Raw genomic sequence first — 21,320 nt, 5'->3', positions numbered from 1 at the left:
TTTTGTATATATTTCATTATTTCTTTTTATTTTATTATTAATATTTTATTAAAGTAGTTCAGTTCCTTCTAAACTCATAAGTCTCTTTTTCCTCCTCTGCCTCTCTCTTTGAAGAGGGGTAGAGGGGAGCATCTGTCGGTCCCGTCTGGGGTCCCTCGGGTCCCCAGTGGTGGATTTGGCCTAAACCACGACAACAACAAAGCTATTTTGAAAAAACAATTTGGATTTTTCAGCTAAAAATACCTCCCAGTGCCCACCAAGAGTTGTAATACCTTTCTTCATATTTGTATTTTTGCTTATTTGACATCCAGAATGCATCAGCTTGCTTCAATAATTTCAGACACCATACATCATCAAACAGTGTCTGTACAGTTTATAAGGTGAATGAAAACCTGGGGCAGCACAGCCATATAATCCAGTTACCTGAAATCAGCATTATCTAGTCTTAATACACGGGCTATTAAGAAGGCACTGTAAAATCTCCTATATCTAGTTAGTTTTCTAATTTGGAGTTTTAACACACTGAACCTTCAAATTAATCTGTGGAGGCCCAGATTTGTGAAAGACTACACTCTTTTAATGTAGCAATCACATTTCAAGTGCCGTATGAATTTACAGGCTCTTCTCTTCTTATTTATACAAAAAAATTTACCGAGTTGAAGCCCAAACCAGAATTAAAGCATCATTCACTTTCTCAACAAATGCAATAAAGCAGACCAATTCTTCAGTACTTCAAAGGTGGTATTTTAGACCAACCTCACGCTATTACAGCCTCTTTTTTTCTGGCCATACACTGGAGTAAAAAGAACTACTTAAAGGAAAAAGAAACCTATGTGAATTCAACATTTACGTAGTTATTGTACTAAATTACTTTCTCAGAATCCTAAAAACAGTTTTGGCAAGTACGTTGCACTGCAGCCAACCGGAGCAGCTAACACAATGCCTGCTGCGTACTTTCACTTCCAAAGACATTTGGTTCAGTATTCTTCAATTCTGGTGTCTTGCCATCTGACACCACCAAGGGATCCTCGCTTAGACTATCTACTTAAATTAGACTTACAACAAAGTAGCCTGTCCACAGTCCAGAAGGTAATGTGATGGTGAAAAAAAGAAAGTCACAGGAATTGGGAACGCAGGAAATCCTGGATTCTATCTAGTTCCAGGGTACATGCTATACATAAACCCTGGTCAGAGGAATATGAGTCTAAACTTGCATTCATAGTAAGTGAAAACAAAAATAAAGCATGCACGTAGAAAAATATTGCAGCAAGGTTAAAGAGATATTTATAAACACCTAAAAATATTATTTCGGGGAATACATGGAAAACAACATAAAAAGAGCAAGAAGTTACCTTTCAGCAGTTGCTGCTGATGAGATTTCCAACACATCCTCCTCAGCTTTTAACACTGAGCTTCCATCAGCGTCTTGTTTCACTTGGGATTCCTTGCAGACATCACCTCCGTGTTTCAGTCGCCGTATCTTAACAACTTTAACTACCAAAAAGGCAGGAGCCAACATGAAACACGTCTCCGTTTTAAGGTTAGTTTACCTACAAATCCAGCTAAAAGTTGGCAACTTCAGCATGCGAGAATACATTCAGTGTTTCTCTAAGGGTTGTCCACCTTTCTATTTCTTGTTTTAGACATACCCTTGACTGGCCCCTTCTTCTCTCCAGATCCTTTCTCATCCTCTTTCTTTTTTTCTGAAGAATATACAGTGTGTCTACCAGGCCTTCTGGGTGGTGGTGAAGTCAACAATGAAGCAGATGATGATGACGACATCGCAAACTTCCCAATGAGAGACAACTAAATTATGCATAGTTAACAATTTGTAAAACAAATTGTTTTGGAATATTAACTGAACCAGTTACAGTTCAGAATTATAACCTGCTCTTCACATTCTGCCTGCAGACCTGAGCACTCATCTCCCTTCTACGCCGGGGGAGAGCTATACACACGCACTTATCTTTTAAAGGTACGTGCCTTGACATCTAGCATGGGTATTAAGAGCGATAAAAGTACGAACCGCTAATTTAATGTAGAAATTAACTACCGCTGCTGCTTTTGCTTGTTTGCCTGTCAGATAAGGGAAGGGCAGCCGTTAAACAAGCCCAATTTGCGCGTGACCGGCACACCACACCGCTTAACCCTCAGTCAGCTTTAACGCCGCCGGAGCCACTTCGGCCGCCGCCGGCCCTGCCCCAGCCTCCGCCATGAGGCGGCTTTGCCGGGCCCCGACGGGGTCAGTCCCCGCAGAAGCGCTCGGCCCCAGCGGGCTCGGAGGAGGTGTAGGGGCCTCGCCCTGCGAACGCGGCCACCCGGTCCCCCCCGCGTTGGGCGGCAGGAGAAGCCGGTCACACACGCACGCACACACACACTGCCGGCCCGCCTCCCTTCAGAACGAGTCGCGCCCCCGGCAAGAGAGGCCATTTTACAACCGCCTCCTCCAGTTCCTGGCGCCCGGCCGGGCCGCTTCCCTAGGCACAGAGCGGCACCGCCGGGCGGGGCTGAGGCGGCGGGAAGGAGGCCGGGCTAGGCCGCTCCCGCCCCGATCCCGCCGCCCGCGCCTTACCCGCGGCTCCCCGCGGGCCGCTGACCCGGAAGCGCTCTGCCCGCCCGGCCCGGCGCGGCGGGGCCGGCGGCGGAAGATGGCCGAGTCGCCGGAGGAGGTGGCGGTGCTGGTGCAGCGGGTGGTGAAGGACATCCGCAACGCCTTCCAGCGGAACCCCCACATGTGAGTGGGGCGGGGGCCGGGGCGGGAGCGCTGCCCGCCCTCAGCCCCGTGCGTGCTCCTCGGCCGGCGGCCGCCCCGCTCCTATCGGCTTCGGGCGGGCGGGGGTGTGGGGTCCCTGCGGGGGTGGCGGAGGCGCGGCGGGCCGGCCGGCGCACAGCGGTGCCCGCCAAGGACCGGGTGGCGGGCCCAAGGTCACGCCGTGAGGGGGCCGCGGGGACCGGCCGGGTTTTCCCCACCCGGCGCCGGCGGCTTCGGCGCGGCACCTCCCCGGGGGCGTGCGGGCCGGAGGGCCGGCGCCGGTCGGCTTGCCTGGCACCCGTTGCTTCGAGGGGGCAGGTCGCTGCCGCACGTCTCCTGCTGCCTCTTCGTCCTCTGGATAACGCCCCATACCCGCTCCGGCAGCGTGAGGGGCGGCTGGAGGGGGGGCCGGTGTGGCCGGCCGGGCGCGGGCTGCGGCAGCACACTACCGCCGGCGGGCCGTGCGGCTGCGCCCGCCCTCCCTCGGCCCGCCGGCAGGAACGGCCTCCTCGGTAAAAAAGCGCTGGGTTATGGAAGCCGGCCAGAACGCTACAAATCTGGAAGCGGTGAGCCTCTTCTTAAAGACGAGTCCTTAAACGAACTCTGCGTGAATTGCAGGTTTGGCGGCGTTAAACTCGTGGAGTAGTCGAGGTGGAACTGTCCTCTGCCGGCGTGGTGGGGTCCGTGTGTGTCTGAGGCAGAGCGCTGGCGGGAGCAGATCTCGGGGCTGAAGCCCGCGGAGTCGTACCCTCGTACAGACGGTGCGGTTTGATGAATCATAAGATGGTTAAGGCTGGAAAGGGACCTCAAAGGTCACCTAGTTCCAACCCCCCTGCCGTGGGGGCAGGGGGCATGGATGGGCATGAATCACTGTTTATCTGTTAATAGAGGTGCCAGTGCTTTTCATAGTGTGTTGTTTTGAAGCAGACAAACGGAATGACGGCGTAAATACTAACTGCAGTTACTGCTATCTTGTGAGTCAGGATTATCTAATAATCTAGGGGTCAGATGGTCAGCTTTTTAATTTCAGTTCCACAGCTGACCAACTCCGAGACCCTGACCTAGGTTCCTCCTGTATTTCTGTTTACTTCCCGATCCTTTATTGTTTTAAGACACAGACTGTTTAGGGAAGCATCTTTCTGTCTATTTACATAAAGCCCATATTGGTTGTGGCAAATGAGGTAGCATATGATGGATAGCTATTTCATAACGTAAGTACAGTGTATTTGTGTCAGTCAGAAACACTGCAGTCTCTGAGGTGGTGGCCTATTAATCTGTTCCAGAAAATGGTATGCTAAGCAACTACATAGCAAAATTTTACGGGCAGTTAATTTATCCCTTTGCTTAAAGGAGAGGATTAGAATGAATACCCTCATGTTTCTATAAATGTAGTAAGCAACTTGGGTGGGTGGCCAGGTTTTAAAATACAGCATATGGATGCTGTCTAAAAAAGAACTGCGTTTTGCCACAAAGCTTCATTTTTAGGTTGTGAGGCATAATGTGCTGTAAACAGCCAGTATTTGTGAATGAATGTTTCTGATTCTTCTTAGTGCCTGCTCTTCCACCAGAATTCTTTATAGGCAGCAAACTCCGAGCTTGTTTTTGATGAATGTTATACTCTTTCTGTTTTCTTTTGTAGATGCAATCTCGGAGATGAAGGTAGGCTACAGGAGTTGTGTCCTCTGAGGCTAGTGCGCTGTGCTGTGCTTTGAGTGAGGAAGCTTAAGCTACTGCTGGTTTGCCTCCTGAAAGTAGAAGTGGCAATTCTGTCTGCTAGATTTCTGAACTGCAGTAGTTGAAATGGGACTATGCGTGGCAGGTGTAGACTGCAGGCCCTTTGCTATGATGCCTCTCTGCCTCTAGAGCACCAGGTTGCCGCCATGCTGCCTAAATGTTTTCCTGTATCTCGGAGACATCTTGTCTTTCTGCTGGTGGCCAAGACAGTTGTTACCAGCTGCAGTCCCTGACAGATGTTATCCTCTTCAATTGAGCAGCCTGCTTGTGTCACAGATCCAGGTTTGAATTTTTCTGCGTGGCAACTGCCGTGTGCATGATGTTCCTGTTCACATTTCATACTTTCGTCCCCTACTCATCTCTCTCCCAGCATTTGTTGTCCCTTGTCTTTGACAGTTTGTTCACTTACGCCCTTTGCATCTGTCAGAATGGGTGGTTTGTTCTGTCAAGTTCATGGTTTTGTAGGTTTTAAAGGGGGTGTTGTCTCTGATTAACACTAAAAAGCATGTAAAAATACAGCTTTAGACTTAGTAGAACACTGGATTGTTGTTTCTCTATTTTTTTTTCCTTTAAATTAAATTTGGAGCAAGACTGTATCTTCTTAAGACAAGCTTACTTCTAACTAAATATACAACTCAAAATTCTTTTTGCCTTGTCTTGCTGATAGCTCCATTTTCTTCAGTTGGATAACTGTCAGCATACTAGTCCTCAATTTTGAGGTATGAAATGTACTGGAATATATTTTCACCCAGTCTTTCAAGCATAGGTCATATACGTGAGCTATCCCACTGGAACTGAATGGATCACCAACAGTGAGCAGATCAACTTTTTGAACTTTCTGGTTTCTTTTGTCTTTTTGAACATTGCTATTCTTTTGCATGTCAAGTCAAACAGCAATAAACTCGCTTGTCAAAAAAGTACACGAATTTAATCTAAGATGAACTCTTAGATGGTAGCCCAGCGTTTGTGTACAAAATCTGAGGATTTTTTGAAATTGTAAAAGAGAATCTTGTGTATATAATGCACTGCACGATATGGGAAAAAAAACCTTTCAACTCTTTGATTTAGGCCCCCTCTTCCTTGCCTTTCAAATGTTGTAAACTCATTAGCTGTGTAGTCATTTCATTATGCTTATTTTAACGTAAAAATATACACCTTTTGAGTGTCCATGCTCTGAATTGTCTTCCAGTATTAAAAGCTTTTTATAACTCCAGAAATATTCAACTACTTTGGTCCAGACTTTCTTGTCAGTAGGATTGTAGTTGCATTGTATCTATTCACTGATTGCACCTCATTCAGATCTCCCAGCCATTACTTAATATCCTCTGTCTAATTTTGTGGGGAGAGGATGGCTTATTTTAAATATGATATTCCAGAAAAATAGTTGGAGAAGATAGGCCCATTCACATGGGATACCTAAAGCTGAAAAATGCCTCTTTCCCTAGCAGTACTGTGGTGCTGCGGTTTTGTGAAAGAGGGAACTTTTTTGTACCATCATGGTTTTTAAAGTTTGAAGTAGGTTGGCTAGGGTTTATTTTAGGGAGGGCTGAGTCAACCAAATGGGGCTCTTGAAGCAGGTCCTGCAACAGCTTGTCAGTACTGTTCTACTATTGAGTCAACCGACTGGGGCTCTTGAAATAGGTCCTGCAACGGCTTGTCAGTACTGTTCTGCTATTGATGAGGTTTCCACTATGGACCAGGTCTGGATTTTACGGCTCCACGCTCTCCTTGGTCTTGTCTTGCACATCTTCTCTGGTCTCAGCACAGGCTGAAGCAGCTCTGTAGTGGCTGCAGACTTCATGACAACCCACCTAAAATTTTGCACTGAGTTCCGGCTGCTTCCACAGTGTATTTTAGGACTGTGAACTAGCATGGTATCCTGTAAATACAGATATAATTCATGCAGTTTTGGAACGTGACTGTGGTTCTTACTTTGAGGAAAATAAATGTAAAAGCACCAAATAACTCCTAAAATTCAGGAGACAGTATCAGAAAACTGGGAAATCTAAGGACCTAAAATAAATTTTACTTTCATAGTAGAAGGTGTTTCTGGTAGTACAAAGTACTGACAAACAGCAGCCCTCAATTGGTGTCTTCTTCAGTATTGTGAGCAGCTTGCATCTGTCACTTGACCTAAATGTAGGCATCCTCCATCCTGCAGTGAGTTTGGGCAGTCCTGTCATATGAACAGGCACATCTTCTGTGACATGGCCAGGGGCAGTTTGAGCAAGATGAAGGGCACTTCAGTCACTTCATTTTACAAGCAGTAATTCAGTGGTGCCTGCATGTGGGTTCTGCTGCAGAAGCTTTCTTCAGGTGCGGAACGGAGTAGAGGCTGCAGGTATTCTCAAGCAGTGTCTCCTGAGCTGACAGACCTGCCCCATTACTTACTCCTTCTGCAGATCTGAGGGGCTTTCAGGAGCAGAAATAGGTGGTGGTTTGAATTAATTGTTTTGGTTGTGACCTAGACACCCCGCCTTAGATAAACCTGCCCTGCTGGTATTTTGCACCGTGAATTCTGTTCCTTCTCAGGAATTGACTGCAACATATGATTTATGAATGACACAGATCAACAAAAACAATACCGAGGTGTTGGAGACAACATTTCTACCAAGTGACAAGCCCTTATTTGCATCTTAGCAAAAACTGAGTAGTTGCCAGATAAACCATTTTTTGTTTTGCACTGTATCTTGGTGAATTTCATTGTACGGTGTTCTAGTCCTCTGCTGATTTTGGTTAGATGAGTGTGTTCTGGAGTTGTGGTGTTTCAGGCTGACTTGTCAGCTCTGTGCAAACCCTATCTATCTGTCATTTTGGCATGTTTAAAACAATGTTGTGAAACTTGACTTAGCTGAGTAAAACTTTTTGTATTTGGTAGGAAGTGAAGGTGTGGATATATGTTGTCTTTTTTTTTTTTTCTCTCTCCTTGCTGTTTACCTTTGATGTACTGTTTGTAAGCAACAGCTGGGAAATTCTTGTAATTCATGGAGTTAATTAGCAAAGTTGTGGATGACTGCATCTTCATTGCGGCTGGTGACCTGTATGTCCTTATATGCAAGGTCAGGCAGAGTTTGGACTTAACATTCATAAAGGAAAGGAGCCAGCGGTAAGTACAGACTTTAGGCTGCAAGGTGCCATGTTGAAAGAAGTAGACTGGAATGTCACTTTATGTCTAATCTGACTAGTTTCCTGAAGAGTTTAACTTGTGTTGAGTAGAGCAGCAGGGATGAGGATCCTGCTTTGATATCCATGGCTTGCAATTGGTGGTGTAGGAAAATGCTGGTTTTCCTGTCTCTGTTCTTGGATGACCAGTGATGGGTAACGGAGAGGGGTGTGTGTTTGGAGACAGAGGCAAGTGATTTGCAAATATCTTACTTTGAGTTACTTGTGCTCTTTTTGGCTTTTGGTGTATGTTGTGATGTATGGAAGATCAAATCCGTTTTCTGAATAAGCAAATATATTCTTAAACAAACACGTTGTGTCACTTTTGATTACTTTAGTAATAATCCAGTGAGGACACAGAACTAAATCAGTATGCTCAGATTGTCCAGTAACAAAATTAGTTTATGATAATTGAGTTGAGGTTGTGGGGTTTACACTTGAGTGCATCTGTATACCTTGTATTTAGAAAATTTAAGGTGGAGAATTCACTTTCTGTCTGACATCATGAGAGATCTTTTTTTTTTTCCTGCCTGAGATCTGACAGTCTCCTTCCTCAGCAACAAAATTTTCCACTAAATTCGGGTTGGTGGAGAAATCATGCATAATGGAAAGTATAAAATAATGTTGCTTTTTGTCCAAATGAGTGTGAATGCTTGACAACCTGTGGGGTTTTTTAAGAAGCTATTAAAGCTGCTCTTCCAGCATCTCTACATGCTAGAGAAAGATGAGGAAAAAGCAAAACATGTGGCCCTTTGAAACTAAACAGATAGGTCTCTTCTGCTTTGTTTGCTGGTACAAATTGTTGTGGCCATCACTATTTTTTTTTAAAAGGCTTGATTAAAACCTCTCATACAAAGTTGCCGTTAATTCAGATTGGCCCCTCTGTCTCAAATTTTCCCCCTGATCAGCAGGCTGCCTTGCCTAGGAGAAGGAAAAATGGGACATGTAGAAACACACACATTGCTGTCTGTATGATTTTCTTTTGCACGATCTTTGGTTTCAGAGCATCTGGTCACACTGCCACAGGGCACACCAGGGAAGCTTTGGATCAGTTAGGTGCCTGTACTGGTTAACATGTTTTGTTTCCCTTGCAGTAGCAGTTACGGCTCCTTTGCATCTCCATCACAAAGCGAGGGTTACTTGTGTTAATTCAGCTGGGTTAAACTGCTTAAGTGATAATCTAAAAATATAAAAAAGGGAGCTTCGTCATTTAGAATCTTTGGGAAAATCTAATAAAACTTTTCCAATTATCTTAAGGTGAGAAGAGCCAGAGTCACGGAAATGAATCTTCCTAGAGAACGTTTAAAGGATTTGGAATTCATGCTGGCGCTTCTAATCATGGCTATTACTTCCAGAGTCTTCAGCAAGTCTTAAAATATTTCTGTTTTCCTACCAATACAGCATTGAGGAACTAATACATTTTTTTTTTTTTAAGTGACTCTTAATTCAAAACCACAACTGGCTTCTATGTTGTGTCTGAATAAATTGTACAGAGGTAAAATGCATTTAACTTTTTTTGCTCAACTGAAGTCTTTATTCATGCCTTGAAACATGTTTGAATCATTTATTTGCCAAGTTAATATACTGCATGAGTTTTGCAGAGAATGGCTTTCTGAAAATGCTTTTTATTGTACCTGCACTCAGGCAAGAATCAAGAAGGTGAATTGAGGATAATGACTATGGATTTCAGTAAAAACAGGGAAAAAGATGATGGACTGACCGTGTGGGAAGTATTGCCAGTCTGCTTTATTGAGAAAAATAATTGGCATCTACGGAAATAAGCTTAATTATATTTCTTTCTGTTTTTTTTAAGAGATGAAATTGGATTAATACCCTGCCCTGAAGCCAGGTATAACCGAAGCCCTATTGTCCTGGTAGAAAACAAGCTTGGTGTGGAGAGCTGGTGTGTCAAGTTTCTTTTGCCATATGTCCACAATAAACTTCTCCTTTACAGACAAAGAAAACAATGGCTGAACAAAGATGGTAAGTTACCCAGTGGGAGAGTGGTATCATACGTGATTCTTAATGCACATTTTTTATTAGTCACAGAATCATTTAGGTTGGCAAAGACCCTTAAGATCATCGAGTCCAACCATAAACCTAACACTACAAAGTCCACCACTAAACCATGTCCCTAAGTGCCATGTCTACGCATCTTTTAAACACCTCCAGGGATAGTGACTCAACCACTTCCCTGGAAAGCCTGTTCCAACCCTTTTGGTGAAGACATTTTTGCAGATATCCAATTGAAGCCTCCCCTGGTGCAACTTGATGTCGTTTCCTCTCATCCTATCACTTGTTACCTGGGAGAAGAGATTGACCCCCACCTCGCTACAGCCTACTTTCAGGTGGTTGTAGAGAGCGATAAGGTCTTCCCTCAGCCTCCTTTTCTCCAGGCTAAACAACCCCAGTTCCCTCAGGCGCTCCTCATAAGACTTGTGCTCCAGACCCCTCACCAGCTTTGTTGCTGTTCTTTCGACATGCTCCAGAATCTCAATATCTGTCTTGTAGTGAGGAGCCCAAAACTGAACACAGTATTTGAGGTGGGGCCTCACCAGTGCCAAGTACAGGGCTTCTGTGTCACTTCCTTAGTCCTGCTGGCCACACTGTTTCTGATCCAAGCCAGGATGCCATTGGTTGTCTTGGCCACCTGGGCACACTGCTGGCTCATACTCAGCTGGTTGTCAACCAGTACCCTCAGGTCCTTTTCTGCCGGGCAGCTTTCCAGCCACTCCACCACAATCCTATAGCACTGCATGGGGTTGTTGTGACCCAAGTGCAGGACCCAGCACTTGGCCTTGTTGAACCTCATGCCATTGGCCTCAGCCCATCAAGGCAGCCTGTCCAGATGCCTCTGTAGAGCCTTCCTGCCCTCAAGCAGGTCAACACTCCCACCCAACTTGGTGTCATCTGCAAACTTACTGAGGGTGCATTTGATTTCCTTGTCCAGATCATTTACCTTTTTTGACACTACTCTGGCCCTTCTTAAAGCCAGTTTAACCTGTTCTGAAATAACCGAGTGTTACTCAAGGGGAGGACAGGCTTTGGATTGTGCATCTTGTCAAACTAAACAAGTTGTAGGGTTGCTTAGTTGAAAATGTAAATCCTCTCTCTCTTGCCCAAAATGGAAGGGTTAGAAGGAGATGATTTTTTCCCATGAGTGATTTAAGGAAGTGATGTTAATCTTCACAGAAGGAATTCTGTCCTGCTTTCCTGAGTCAGAAGGAAAACTGTGGTGATGTGTGGATCTAAAGTAAGAAGCAAGTACAGTGTTTTTCAGATGTAGGGACACCAGAAACCATTAGTCCATACAACTTAATAATTGTAAAGCATTATTTCCTTGTTCATCTTTTTGGTTTGGTTTGGTTTTTAGTTTGTTTTACTTGTATGAAAAATACTTTGGTATATGTTGTCTATTTTGATTTTTTTTTTTAAAGAATTATAAACAGATGTGACATGAGAAATATTTGACTGCTTGCAAAGTCTCCTATTCTGTTCAGAGGAAGAATGAAAAAGGGTAACTGTAGCTTAAGAAACTATTTTTTTTGTTCATGGTTCCAGGTGTCATCTGAATAGCAGTCAGCATAAAAATGTTCTTACTCTAGACTTATTTAAGTGGCTTATTTTTGGCATTTGTTCATGTTCTTTTTGAGGCTTCTTTCTTGTGTTTTTTATCTGGTACATCATTTTTAATGTTTTTGTGTCCCAGATGGAGGGATATTTTTCTGTTGAAGAACACCCAATGACCACTTACAGAATTCAGATCTTTAGTATCTCACATGTACCTGGTTTTCAGTTTGAGGCTCTTACCATGTTGGAATTTTTTTTCTGCTTGCATGAAACTAATCTAATGCATAATGGCTGTGTCCATTGTGCTTTAAAATGGCTGTCTTGGACTATCTTCCCCTCCTGGAACATACCCAACAGCCACCATCTATTGGGTTGTGTTGACTGCAACTGTAGCAAAGGCAGTTTCCCTGGTTGTTTGATGAACTAGTGAGTTAAATAATTATGTTTTTTATAGTGGGGCGCTAGCAGACATCTGGTGGAGCATCTAGTCGTCATATAACTAACATGCTGTACTGTCTTGAACAGATAGGTTTTGAGAGTAGGTCTGTGTAGATCAGGAAAAGAGTTCTGGTTAGTTACATCATTTTCTTGATATAACTGCCATTTTATTTTCTTTAATTTTTTTTTTTTTTTTACTATAGTCTGTTTGACCTTAAGTGGATGAAGCCAGCTGTGCACTTCCCCTCATTAAAGCGGAGGGTAAGGGCCAGTGAGATAGTGTTAGATGAGTCTATTATAAATGTGCATTTGAGCTTCTTTTGCATTCAGGGGCGATACGGAGAAAGAAGATTGAGGTCTTTATTGAATTTTGGCAAGGGAGCATTCTTAAGGCAATGAAAGTTGCCTACTTTTTTTGCCTGAGGGTGGGGTCTAGAGTTATTAAGCAGACTTTAGTTCCTTATTACAAACACGTGGATACAGAACACAAACATTTTGAAAAGACTAGCATTACATGGCAGAGAAGGTTCATAATGTGTGCGTGAATGCGCTTTACTTCTAGTGGATGGGGAGAGGTCATACATAGGAACTTTTTACATTTTTGCAAACCAGATCATGATAAAGAAGAATCCATTCTACTGGTAACATATAGTCTCCAGTGGTGGCTGTGTGCCTCGGGGTGGTGTTAAGAGTGACAAATCACTGGCTTGTGCACTCTGTAAATTTTACATTGCCCTTTATTTTTTGGTTTTACATCGTTTATTTTCTTCAATATTCTTTGTCATTACAGATGTCTTTAAAAGACTTTAATTCCTTTAATTAATGTATATTTCTAACATCAGTAGCTTCTATTTCTTACTTGGTCTCTGTGGTTTATGGTTGGACCTAGTAAGACCTGGATCTTCTTGATAACTGCCACCAAGCTGCTGCTGATGCATTCAGTTCTGATTGCAATCACATCACAATCACTGGTTTCTGGTTCAGAATTTATAATGCAGACAATTATACAATTCAATAAATAGAGCTTTGATATGAGAAATATAAATAATGTTGACTCTGAAATGTAGCCAGAAACAAATTTTATATTTAAAGAGCTGAACTTGCTAGCACAGGCAGTCTTACCAAGACCAATGGTTCTCATTGCAGTGTTTTTTTGCAGGTCTGAGGTAGGAGTTTATGTGGTGTATTTTGATTATGCTGCAGATCATCTGCAGGGAGGCTTTTCTTTTCGATCTCAAGTGTTACAGACAAGTCCTTCCCTAGAAGCTGCCATGCAGACAAAAACTTGTTTCAGGCCCAAATACAAACCACTGAGATTTGTGTCAGCCTTGTATGGGGAGGCTGGAGACCACTGATGGCTGTTAGCTGAAGGGCAGCTGGGTGTTAATGTGCTGGCACCCTGCTCCATTCACATAGGGCCGGGCGCATTGTTGTGGTGACACTGTGACACATGCCTGTTCCACCAGGATGGTACGATGTGCCGACTGCTTGGAGAGTGTCTCTGCTTCCCTCCCAGATGAAGCCTTGCAGTACCCTTCCTCTCAAAATGCAGATCACAAAACTGTGTTGGTAAATACTGCAGCGGCATGAAGTTTAGATTACTGCCTATTTGTTGAGACTTGTTTGGTTGTCTTTGTTTCTTCAATTACAAAAGTCAGTGTAAAATGTGTGAAAAGAGGTGATCTACAGCTTTTTCATGTCTATTGAGGTTTTGTGTCACTGCTGTAAAACTTGATCAGGACATCAGTATGTTAATAATCTGTTTGTAAAGCAAGGTACAGCTTATAGAATTTATTATGTCTTACCATAATTGAGTTTCACATTTGATAGGAAATTTTAGCAGAAACTGATCTGCAGTGGTGGAGGAAATAAAGGTAGAAGTCTCTCTAACATGGCATAAGTAGGCATACTCTGTATCACGAGTATGTTATATTTTCTGTATGTTTGAAATATCCTCAAAGGTTTTCCTCCAAATTACTTGCTGTAGGCAAAAGTGCATGCTGGAATTTGGAGAGGTAGTTTTTTCCTCTGAATGTAGTGAAGGGATAGATTTGTTTATTACTGCTGCAAAACTCAATTGCATATTCTATTGATGCTTGTAGTAAACAGTGATTGCAAATGTAGTCTCTTGTTACCTCTTTTGTCTTGTTTGAATTACTGTAAGCCATTTTAAATAGAACAGAGAAGAAAAACAGGGTGCTGATTCAAGTGTCTGCTTTCAGATGTGTTTGATATTTTTCTGGCATGATCCTGGAAGAAGTAAGTACTTTATAGTCAGTCATCGATAGCTTACTGTGACAGATGTTTAATTTAGTTATGTTTTCTTTTGGATACTTGAATAAGATGGTGTCTTGGAATCCAGAATCGTGACTGCTTTTCTTCTTGCTATTGTTCCAGTTTAGAAATCCTTATTTGACAATATGTTTTTATCCTTTCTCCAAAATATCTTTTTAATTTATGCATGCATATTATTTCTGTTATCACAAGATGGTTTTCCGAAATTGCTACAAACTTCTTTTCTTTTTATGTATTATTGTGCATACTCCCAGATTATCCTTACTTCCCATAAATCTGTGTTTCCACTTTTACGACACTCTTCTGAAAAGTACATCTTAGTGTGATACACTTATGAAAGTAAAAATCTAGATACAGCCATATTTTAAAAGAAAATGAGCTAAAACCATATCCTTTGGAGTACAGGAGACTTTCATGTACAGAAGGACATGTATGTTGTGAGCACATCTGATGCTATAGTTTGCTTAAAATGTATCTAGCAGAAAGTACTTTTAAACTGTAAGTCAAAGATATTTTTTGTTACTGATAGAGGGAACTAGCTGGCAACTACTATCATTGTGTGCCAGATCTGTCATAAGACTTACTATTGAAAAGTGGCTCAAGTTACTAAAATTGTGTCATTTGACATCTCTGGCTCAGAATCCACACTTCGTGAAATCTTCATCTGTTACTGGTTAATATGTAAAGATTAATTATTTGTTAATATGTAAATATTAATCATAGCCCTCTTTTGAGAAAATGCTGGAGCATATGCTTACGCTGCAGCACCAGACCTGAAGCGGGGTGTTTCTCTAGAGCTGGTGTACCTGTTATTGCGGGTGTGGATGTGGAAAACCTGCTCAGACTCAGGGTTTTCTTATAACATCAATCTCGCTGAGCCGAGAGCGTTTGTAGGAGCAGCGTTTGTTCCCAGTGCTGGACTTCTGCATTATAGCTTTACTGTTGGACTTGACGAACTCAAGGGTCTTTTCCAACCTAAATTATTCTACTCCATTCTGTTTTCCATTCTGTTTTCCATTCTGTTTTCCATTCTGTTTTCCATTCTGTTTTCCATTCTGTTTTCCATTCTGTTTTCCATTCTGTTTTCCATTCTGTTTTCCATTCTGTTTTCCATTCTGTTTTCCATTCTGTTTTCCATTCTGTTTTCCATTCTGTTTTCCATTCTGTTTTCCATTCTGTTTTCCATTCTGTTTTCCATTCTGTTTTCCATTCTGTTTTCCATTCTGTTTTCCATTCTGTTTTCCTGTGGGGACTGAGGAAAAAGAAGGGTTAAGTGTGGTAGAACTAATAGGGAGGAATAAGCAGCTGCAGCACTGTTTTGTCAGACGATGAAGTTCCGTGAAGCTACTCCCTACATAAGGAGGTGCTGCTCACAGGGAAGAGAGATTCCCTTTTTGGTTGGAACATGATCTTTTAGAGTACACGATGGTGTAAACAAGTAAAGTAGAAAATTACTGGCCTTGGTAGAAAAGTATATAAAGAGCACGCTTGCTTAATAAAGCTGATTTCGATCCTGCATATTGGAGTCCGTGCATTTCAACTGACGCATTTTCCATTCTGTTCTGTTGTTGCACAAAGCATCAAACAACATCAACATGAAAGAACTGGGTATTGCTTTGAGATTTTTCCTTTTGTCTGCTTCTTCTCTTTGATAATATCTGGGATACCTCTGTAACTGGAAAAAGGACAAAATGGTAGACAAGCTTTTGTTCAAGTTAGGCTCAGCTTGGTGCTGTTCCAGACCTTTGACGTTACCGGAATAGTCACATTAACTGGAAATCATGACGTAAGAGGACAAACAACTGTATTCTTCTAAGGGGAGTTACGGAGACTATGAAAACCATTTCTAAAAAGTATTTGAAAGCCTGAACTAGGCTGTAACAAGCTTTTGCTTAACAGTAGCATATACAGTGATAGTACCTAATAATGACTAAAACCATTTAAAAAGTTCCAACACTCAAAAGTTCAGGATTTTTTATTACTTAATTCAGAACTGCCTCTAATCATGTTCTTTGTTGTAGCATTTTGCTGTTTCTAGTTTTCTTCTTATCCTGCACTGCAGTTTCATTAACCTTTCCCTCCTATAGCAAACACCTTTCCCTCCTGTAACAAATGAAAAAGTCCTGCAGACAGATCTCCTTTATTGCACAGTCCTGTTGGATCGATACTTACCATGGTTGAGCCTAGTAGCCTTTAGATGAAGCCCACTGACCTCTTGAAAAAGTGATAAGGAGCTGAAAATAAAGTTCACCATGGGAAGTGTCAATCAGCTTAGGTTTGGTGCTCTGAACTCTTCATAATATGTTTAAAAAATTATACTAAGCTAGCAATTTGCTGTCAGTCTAGATTAAATAGAATTTAAAGCAAGTTTAAAATACATGTGACTCTTTTCTCTAGGGGACAAGCTAGTATTAGAATTTTTTGTGTTGGGTGGGAGATTTTGTTGGTGGTGGTTTTGTTTTTGCAAATAATCACCAGTTAGGGAGAAAGTTGGCTGGATGGGCTAAAAATGCAATTAACCAACTAAGGGTGTTTAGCCTTACTTTGTGTTAGCAACAACACTAGTACTTCCTGATTATTTTTTTTTCCTTGAGGAAACTCTCAGTCGCCATGTGGTAAGTACTGTGAATATGATGTAAAGATTTATGTTACCTTGGAAGAGTTATTATTAGCTCATGGCCTATTAGGTTTTGAAAGGCAATTTGTATGTATTGTTTATGACACAAGGTAATAATAGCAGAATAATCAGACCATTTAATTATGTATATTCATGGTATTGTTTTCAAAATATAGAATAAGCATTAATAGTTTGAGGAGGTAAAATGGAAAACCTACATGAAACAATGACAGCTCACGATTTTAACTATAGATCCTTGTAACTGGTGTTTTGTTGAATGTTGCCACTGAAGTTTTGAATGTAAAATTGAAACAGTAGCCAGCAAAACACTTAGATGTTTAATTTTACATATGTGAGATATTTCAATTGGGCAATTCATCTGTCTAAAATTAAATAGCTGCTGAAGTACTTTGCTGGTTCACAGGTTGTGTAAGTCAAAGAAAAAGCTTTGCACATTTAAGCAGCAAATTAGGAAGAAGCTTTGCACATATGATAAATATTTGTTCTCTGGCAACAAAGAGGGGTTTAAAATGAAATCTTTCATTAAAGGAAAAAAAATCTCAACTAGAAACCAGGAAGATTAAGTCAGTTTCTTGAGGTAACTTCTAAAAGATCACCGTAACAGCTTAGTGCAAAATTGACAGAGTACACTAAAGAATTTCCCCATCACCACCTTATATCATGGCCTAACATATTCCTCATAAGTGGGGAACATCATGGGAAACACAAAATTACTTTGTGGGTCATAAATGAACAAGCAGTCATACAGTAATATGCAAAGGTGTTCCACTTTTTGATCCATTTAAATATTAACTTCTCTCAAAGTCTTGGTTCAAAGATACATCAAGCCATGTGCCTTTGAGTTTTGAATATGCACCATTATTGTTGCATTTCATCAGTGTCTTTTTAAATTTTCATTTTACAGTCACATTAACTGCACTAACCAGAGATCTAGTTCCACAAGAGACCCTTTTTTCTCCGTTTCCTTTTTTTCCTTGAAAAGTAATAAAGTGCCTCTTATTTGCTGGGAGTCACCTGGAGTACAATCTACTTAGGATGTTAAATGCAGGGTGGTTAGGCGAGAATGTAGCCAAACTTTCTTGGCAGTAAAATCCTGGGTAGTCACCTTCAGTTTTGCGGCAAGTTTCTTCTTCTTACTCAATTGCAAAATTATAATGTAAATTTAAGAATTGTGATTGCAGGGCAGGTTAAACTGATCTGATGCTGTGTCTCCTGAGAGCAGAGTTTAAGGGAGCCAATGCAGTGACAGTCCTTAGTATCTCAAGCTTATATGGAGATGCCTCATGGATATCCCCTCTGTTACTATGGTGGGACTCAAACTGCTCAAGTGGTGCAGTGGAAAGGGAAAGACTACGGTACAATGAAATTGCTCTTCCATTCTCAGCAACCACAGACCTCAGTGTTGTTTTTATGATATTGTTAAAAATAAGTGTAATACATATATCTACAGTCTGCGCAGTGCTTAAACGCAGGGATGCAAACAAATATTCTGTTTGTTCTTTTTTTAGTGAGTTAGTCTTAAAACCTCAGTCTGAAGCAAGGCTGTCACTTCAGAATGTATTTAAAGTGTTTTCTGTGCAGTTAGATAGTGGAGTTATTTTGTGATCCTAATTCATGGTTATGGTGTTTCATTTTTCTAGCTACAGGCTTTTTATAGTATGTGGGTTTTTTTCTAAGAGTATGATGCATGGCAGCCATCTGCAGCTCAAACTTGTACTGAAATAGTAGGGTATATTTTTAATGGTACTACCTTATTTAAAATTGTTGGATTTTCTTTGAAGAATTCTCTGTTTATGATGTATATAGTGTGTCTGCAATTTAAATCAATAAATACTCAAGGATTCTATGTAATGGCTGTCCCTCGCTGAGGGCATACTGTATGTGTGATTGTAGCAGTACAGGTAGAGGTCAGAAATTTCCAGCTGCAAATTTATTAGATGTAAGTTGTTGGCAAGACAGAAGTCCATTATTGTGCTCCCTCTTAAATTAAGCTAACATTTCTTCTGGAATGAGACAGAGCAGTGTTTTGTAGAGGTGGGCATCCATAGGTACATCAGCCTGCAGAGAAGAGGCTTTGAGGAAGAACATGCAGTAGGGGAGTGCAGAGAGAATGCTGCTGAGTGCAAATCATTACTAACATTTGTGTCTCTTGTTCAATCTTTTTAGAGCTGATAGATATCACATGTACCCTGCTGCTGCTGAACCCCGACTTCACCACTGCTTGGAATGTGAGGTATGTCGCACTCAGCAAATGACATCAGAAAGACCTGGGCCTTATGTGTGCGTTAGCTGTGAGCTTTGTTTTAAGTGGTAATGAGTTACATACATAGCAAGAGCTGTTCATCTAAGGAGTGCTGAAGGAGTGTTAAGAATCTCTTCTATCCTGTATGCCTTGCAGATAGCTTCAGGCTGCGGGTTTTTTTGGTTTTTTGATTATTTTTTTTTTTGTAGTGCAGGCTAAAGGTTAGACTGCTCCATGTGAAGGCATGTGTTTAGCCCACATTTTTGGGGTGTTTGTAACCTTTAAATGGGTATATCCTTTTTGCTGAATCACGTGGTACCCAACTGATGTCTGCTGTCTGTCTTTGCTGTTTTCATTTTACCCCTCTTTGAATATTATACCTGAGTCCTTTTGAGATAACAGTTCAATTTGCTGCCATTCCTAGCGCAGCTTATCAAAGCTGAATAGCCCTTAATAGATACACTTCTGTTGTAGTGTATCTATGTGTCTTTTTTCCGGACACATTCTCCCTGACCCTTCTCCTTTCTTGTACCTGTTGGGATTAGTCTAGCTTCACCACTGGTCATGCTGTAGCACATGCTGCAGGAGTCATTATGGAGGGGGAGCAGGAATTTACCTCCTTGCTCTTAATGGAGCCCAGAAACAACAGTTCTTTACAACCCTGTAATCTGATGATATTTGTGTAAATCTCAGAGGTGAGGGAATATTTATTCTCTTTCTGCTGCCTAGGTAAGACTAGAGACAGTCTTAAAGGAATAGTTTTAGAAGGGCTGCAGGACTGACAAAATTTTACATTAGTGTCTAGAAGAGCTCTCATCAGAAATAGGACTTTTGTAGTTTAGATGAATTGTTGCAGTAGGAAAAATTAACAGAATGACCTAAAAAGGTGACAGCTGCAGGTAGCTGTCAGCCCTAGATATGGCAAATTCAGCCCTTTTTTTTTTTTTTTTTTTTTTTTTTCTTTCTTTCTTTCTGCTTTCACTGCTGGTGTAGTTCTGAAGGTGTCTGCTGTGATCTGTATCTTTCTAGCCTATCAGGTCTAAGAAAGTGGGATGAAAGTTATAGCAAAGGACTTACTGTCATGAAAACGCATAGGTTGAGTAGCTTTCAAGTGATAAAATGTAATTAGGAGCATATATAAGTACTAGAGATACTACAGTAATGTAATCTTGTGGTACTTAAAAGCTGAATTCAGGTTTTGCTTTGGGTTTTGTGGAAGTTTTTTAGTGTGAATGCATCCATCCTTATCAGTCTGGCTTTTTGTCTGCCTGACAGCTGCAAGAGATTGATCTCGCGTTCTCCACACACAAATTCACAGCTTTATCTTAAGAGGAAAAAAAAAAAGCATCGTAGACTCTTAAGTAACCTAAAAAATAAAAGTGTAATAGTTATTTACTGAATAGCAGCCCTGCACATGTTAAATTCTCCAGGAAACACTAACTCTTTCATTTTTGGCTGGGATAATCTCTTTTTCTGACATTGAATTTTCTGCTGAGAGCTTCAGAGATAGTGGTTGACTCAGTAGCACTGAATTTGAAGATACAGAAAGAGGGTTGTTTGAGAGTGGGAAAAGGAAATCTATTCCTTGGAAAGGAGACAGGACTTGCAGAGTAAGAAGGCTGGAGTGGTGGTGTGGAAGGCTAATGAGATTTCAGTTCAGCTGACAATCATAGAAGGTTGTATCTGGCTAATGGAGCACAGGAGAACATAAAGTATCAAATGTGTTAACTGTTAGGATGAGGTAGATAATATAGCTTGACTTTGGAGCTATTCTAAACAATTGTAATATGCCTGCTTATATTTGTCTTTTGTTTATTTATTTTAATTAGAAGTGACTCTGAAGCTACAGAAGGGCGGGGTCTATAACCTAAACCATGAGAACTGAGCAAGAGCTAATTGTATGGTGTAGGAAGGCACACTAAAGAATAGGAGATGTGTTGCTTCTTAGAACTCGGAAGGAAAACCCTATTATACTGAATGGGCAAGAAGACATCTCCAGTTGTTAATCATAATTTCAGTTATACTGTGTTTTTAGAAGTTAAAATGATCAAAATCTTTAGGTAAGTGATTGTAAAGGAATTGTCATAGATGTTTTTGTTCTTGCTGATACGCTTGCTGTTATGTACAATTGATTGAAAGTTAAAAGACTAGGTAACAAGATGCTCTGAAAATTCAAACTTTTTTCTATCAGACATCGATGACTTCAAAGGTGTCAGCAAAAACATAAGGCAAGTCAAAATCATTTCAGATTATCTTTTATGGGAGCTAGAATTCTGAAGGCTGAAAAATTATCTGTGTTCCACATGGCAAAAAAAAATGAGCTAGAAATTATTTATCCCAAGCTGGATGTTTGCTGAAAGAGTTTGAAAAAGATTTATTTGATACTTTAGTCATATTTATGATTGAAGTCCCTTACTTGTGGATGGGAGGATCTCTCATCTGAAAATCTATAAAACCAAAACCTGCTTTTCTACCACAGCAGTGAAAGT

At 41.2% G+C, this 21,320-nt stretch overlaps 1 protein-coding gene across 2 annotated transcripts in view; it reads left to right on the top strand.

Annotated features, from left to right (window-relative positions):
- Window positions 1–2,633: 2,633 nt before the first annotated feature.
- The window catches only part of PTAR1 (protein prenyltransferase alpha subunit repeat containing 1), a gene marked incomplete at its 5' end in the record, with an annotated part of 30,789 nt that continues 12,102 nt past the window's right edge, over window positions 2,634–21,320 (top strand). Inside the window, 3 exons of one of the 2 annotated variants that reach the window (XM_082497876.1) lie at window positions 2,634–2,734; window positions 9,462–9,631; window positions 18,756–18,822. In XM_082497876.1, coding sequence (XP_082354002.1) covers window positions 2,649–2,734; window positions 9,462–9,631; window positions 18,756–18,822 — 323 coding nt within the window. The remainder of the gene's footprint in view (window positions 2,735–9,461; window positions 9,632–18,755; window positions 18,823–21,320) is intronic. The other variant, XM_082497875.1, reaches the window with a different exon arrangement.

Source organism: Vanellus vanellus (genome assembly GCF_965231255.1).
Source record: "Vanellus vanellus genome assembly, chromosome: Z".
NCBI lineage: Eukaryota > Metazoa > Chordata > Aves > Charadriiformes > Charadriidae > Vanellus > Vanellus vanellus.
This window is presented reverse-complemented; position numbering and strand designations above follow the sequence as displayed.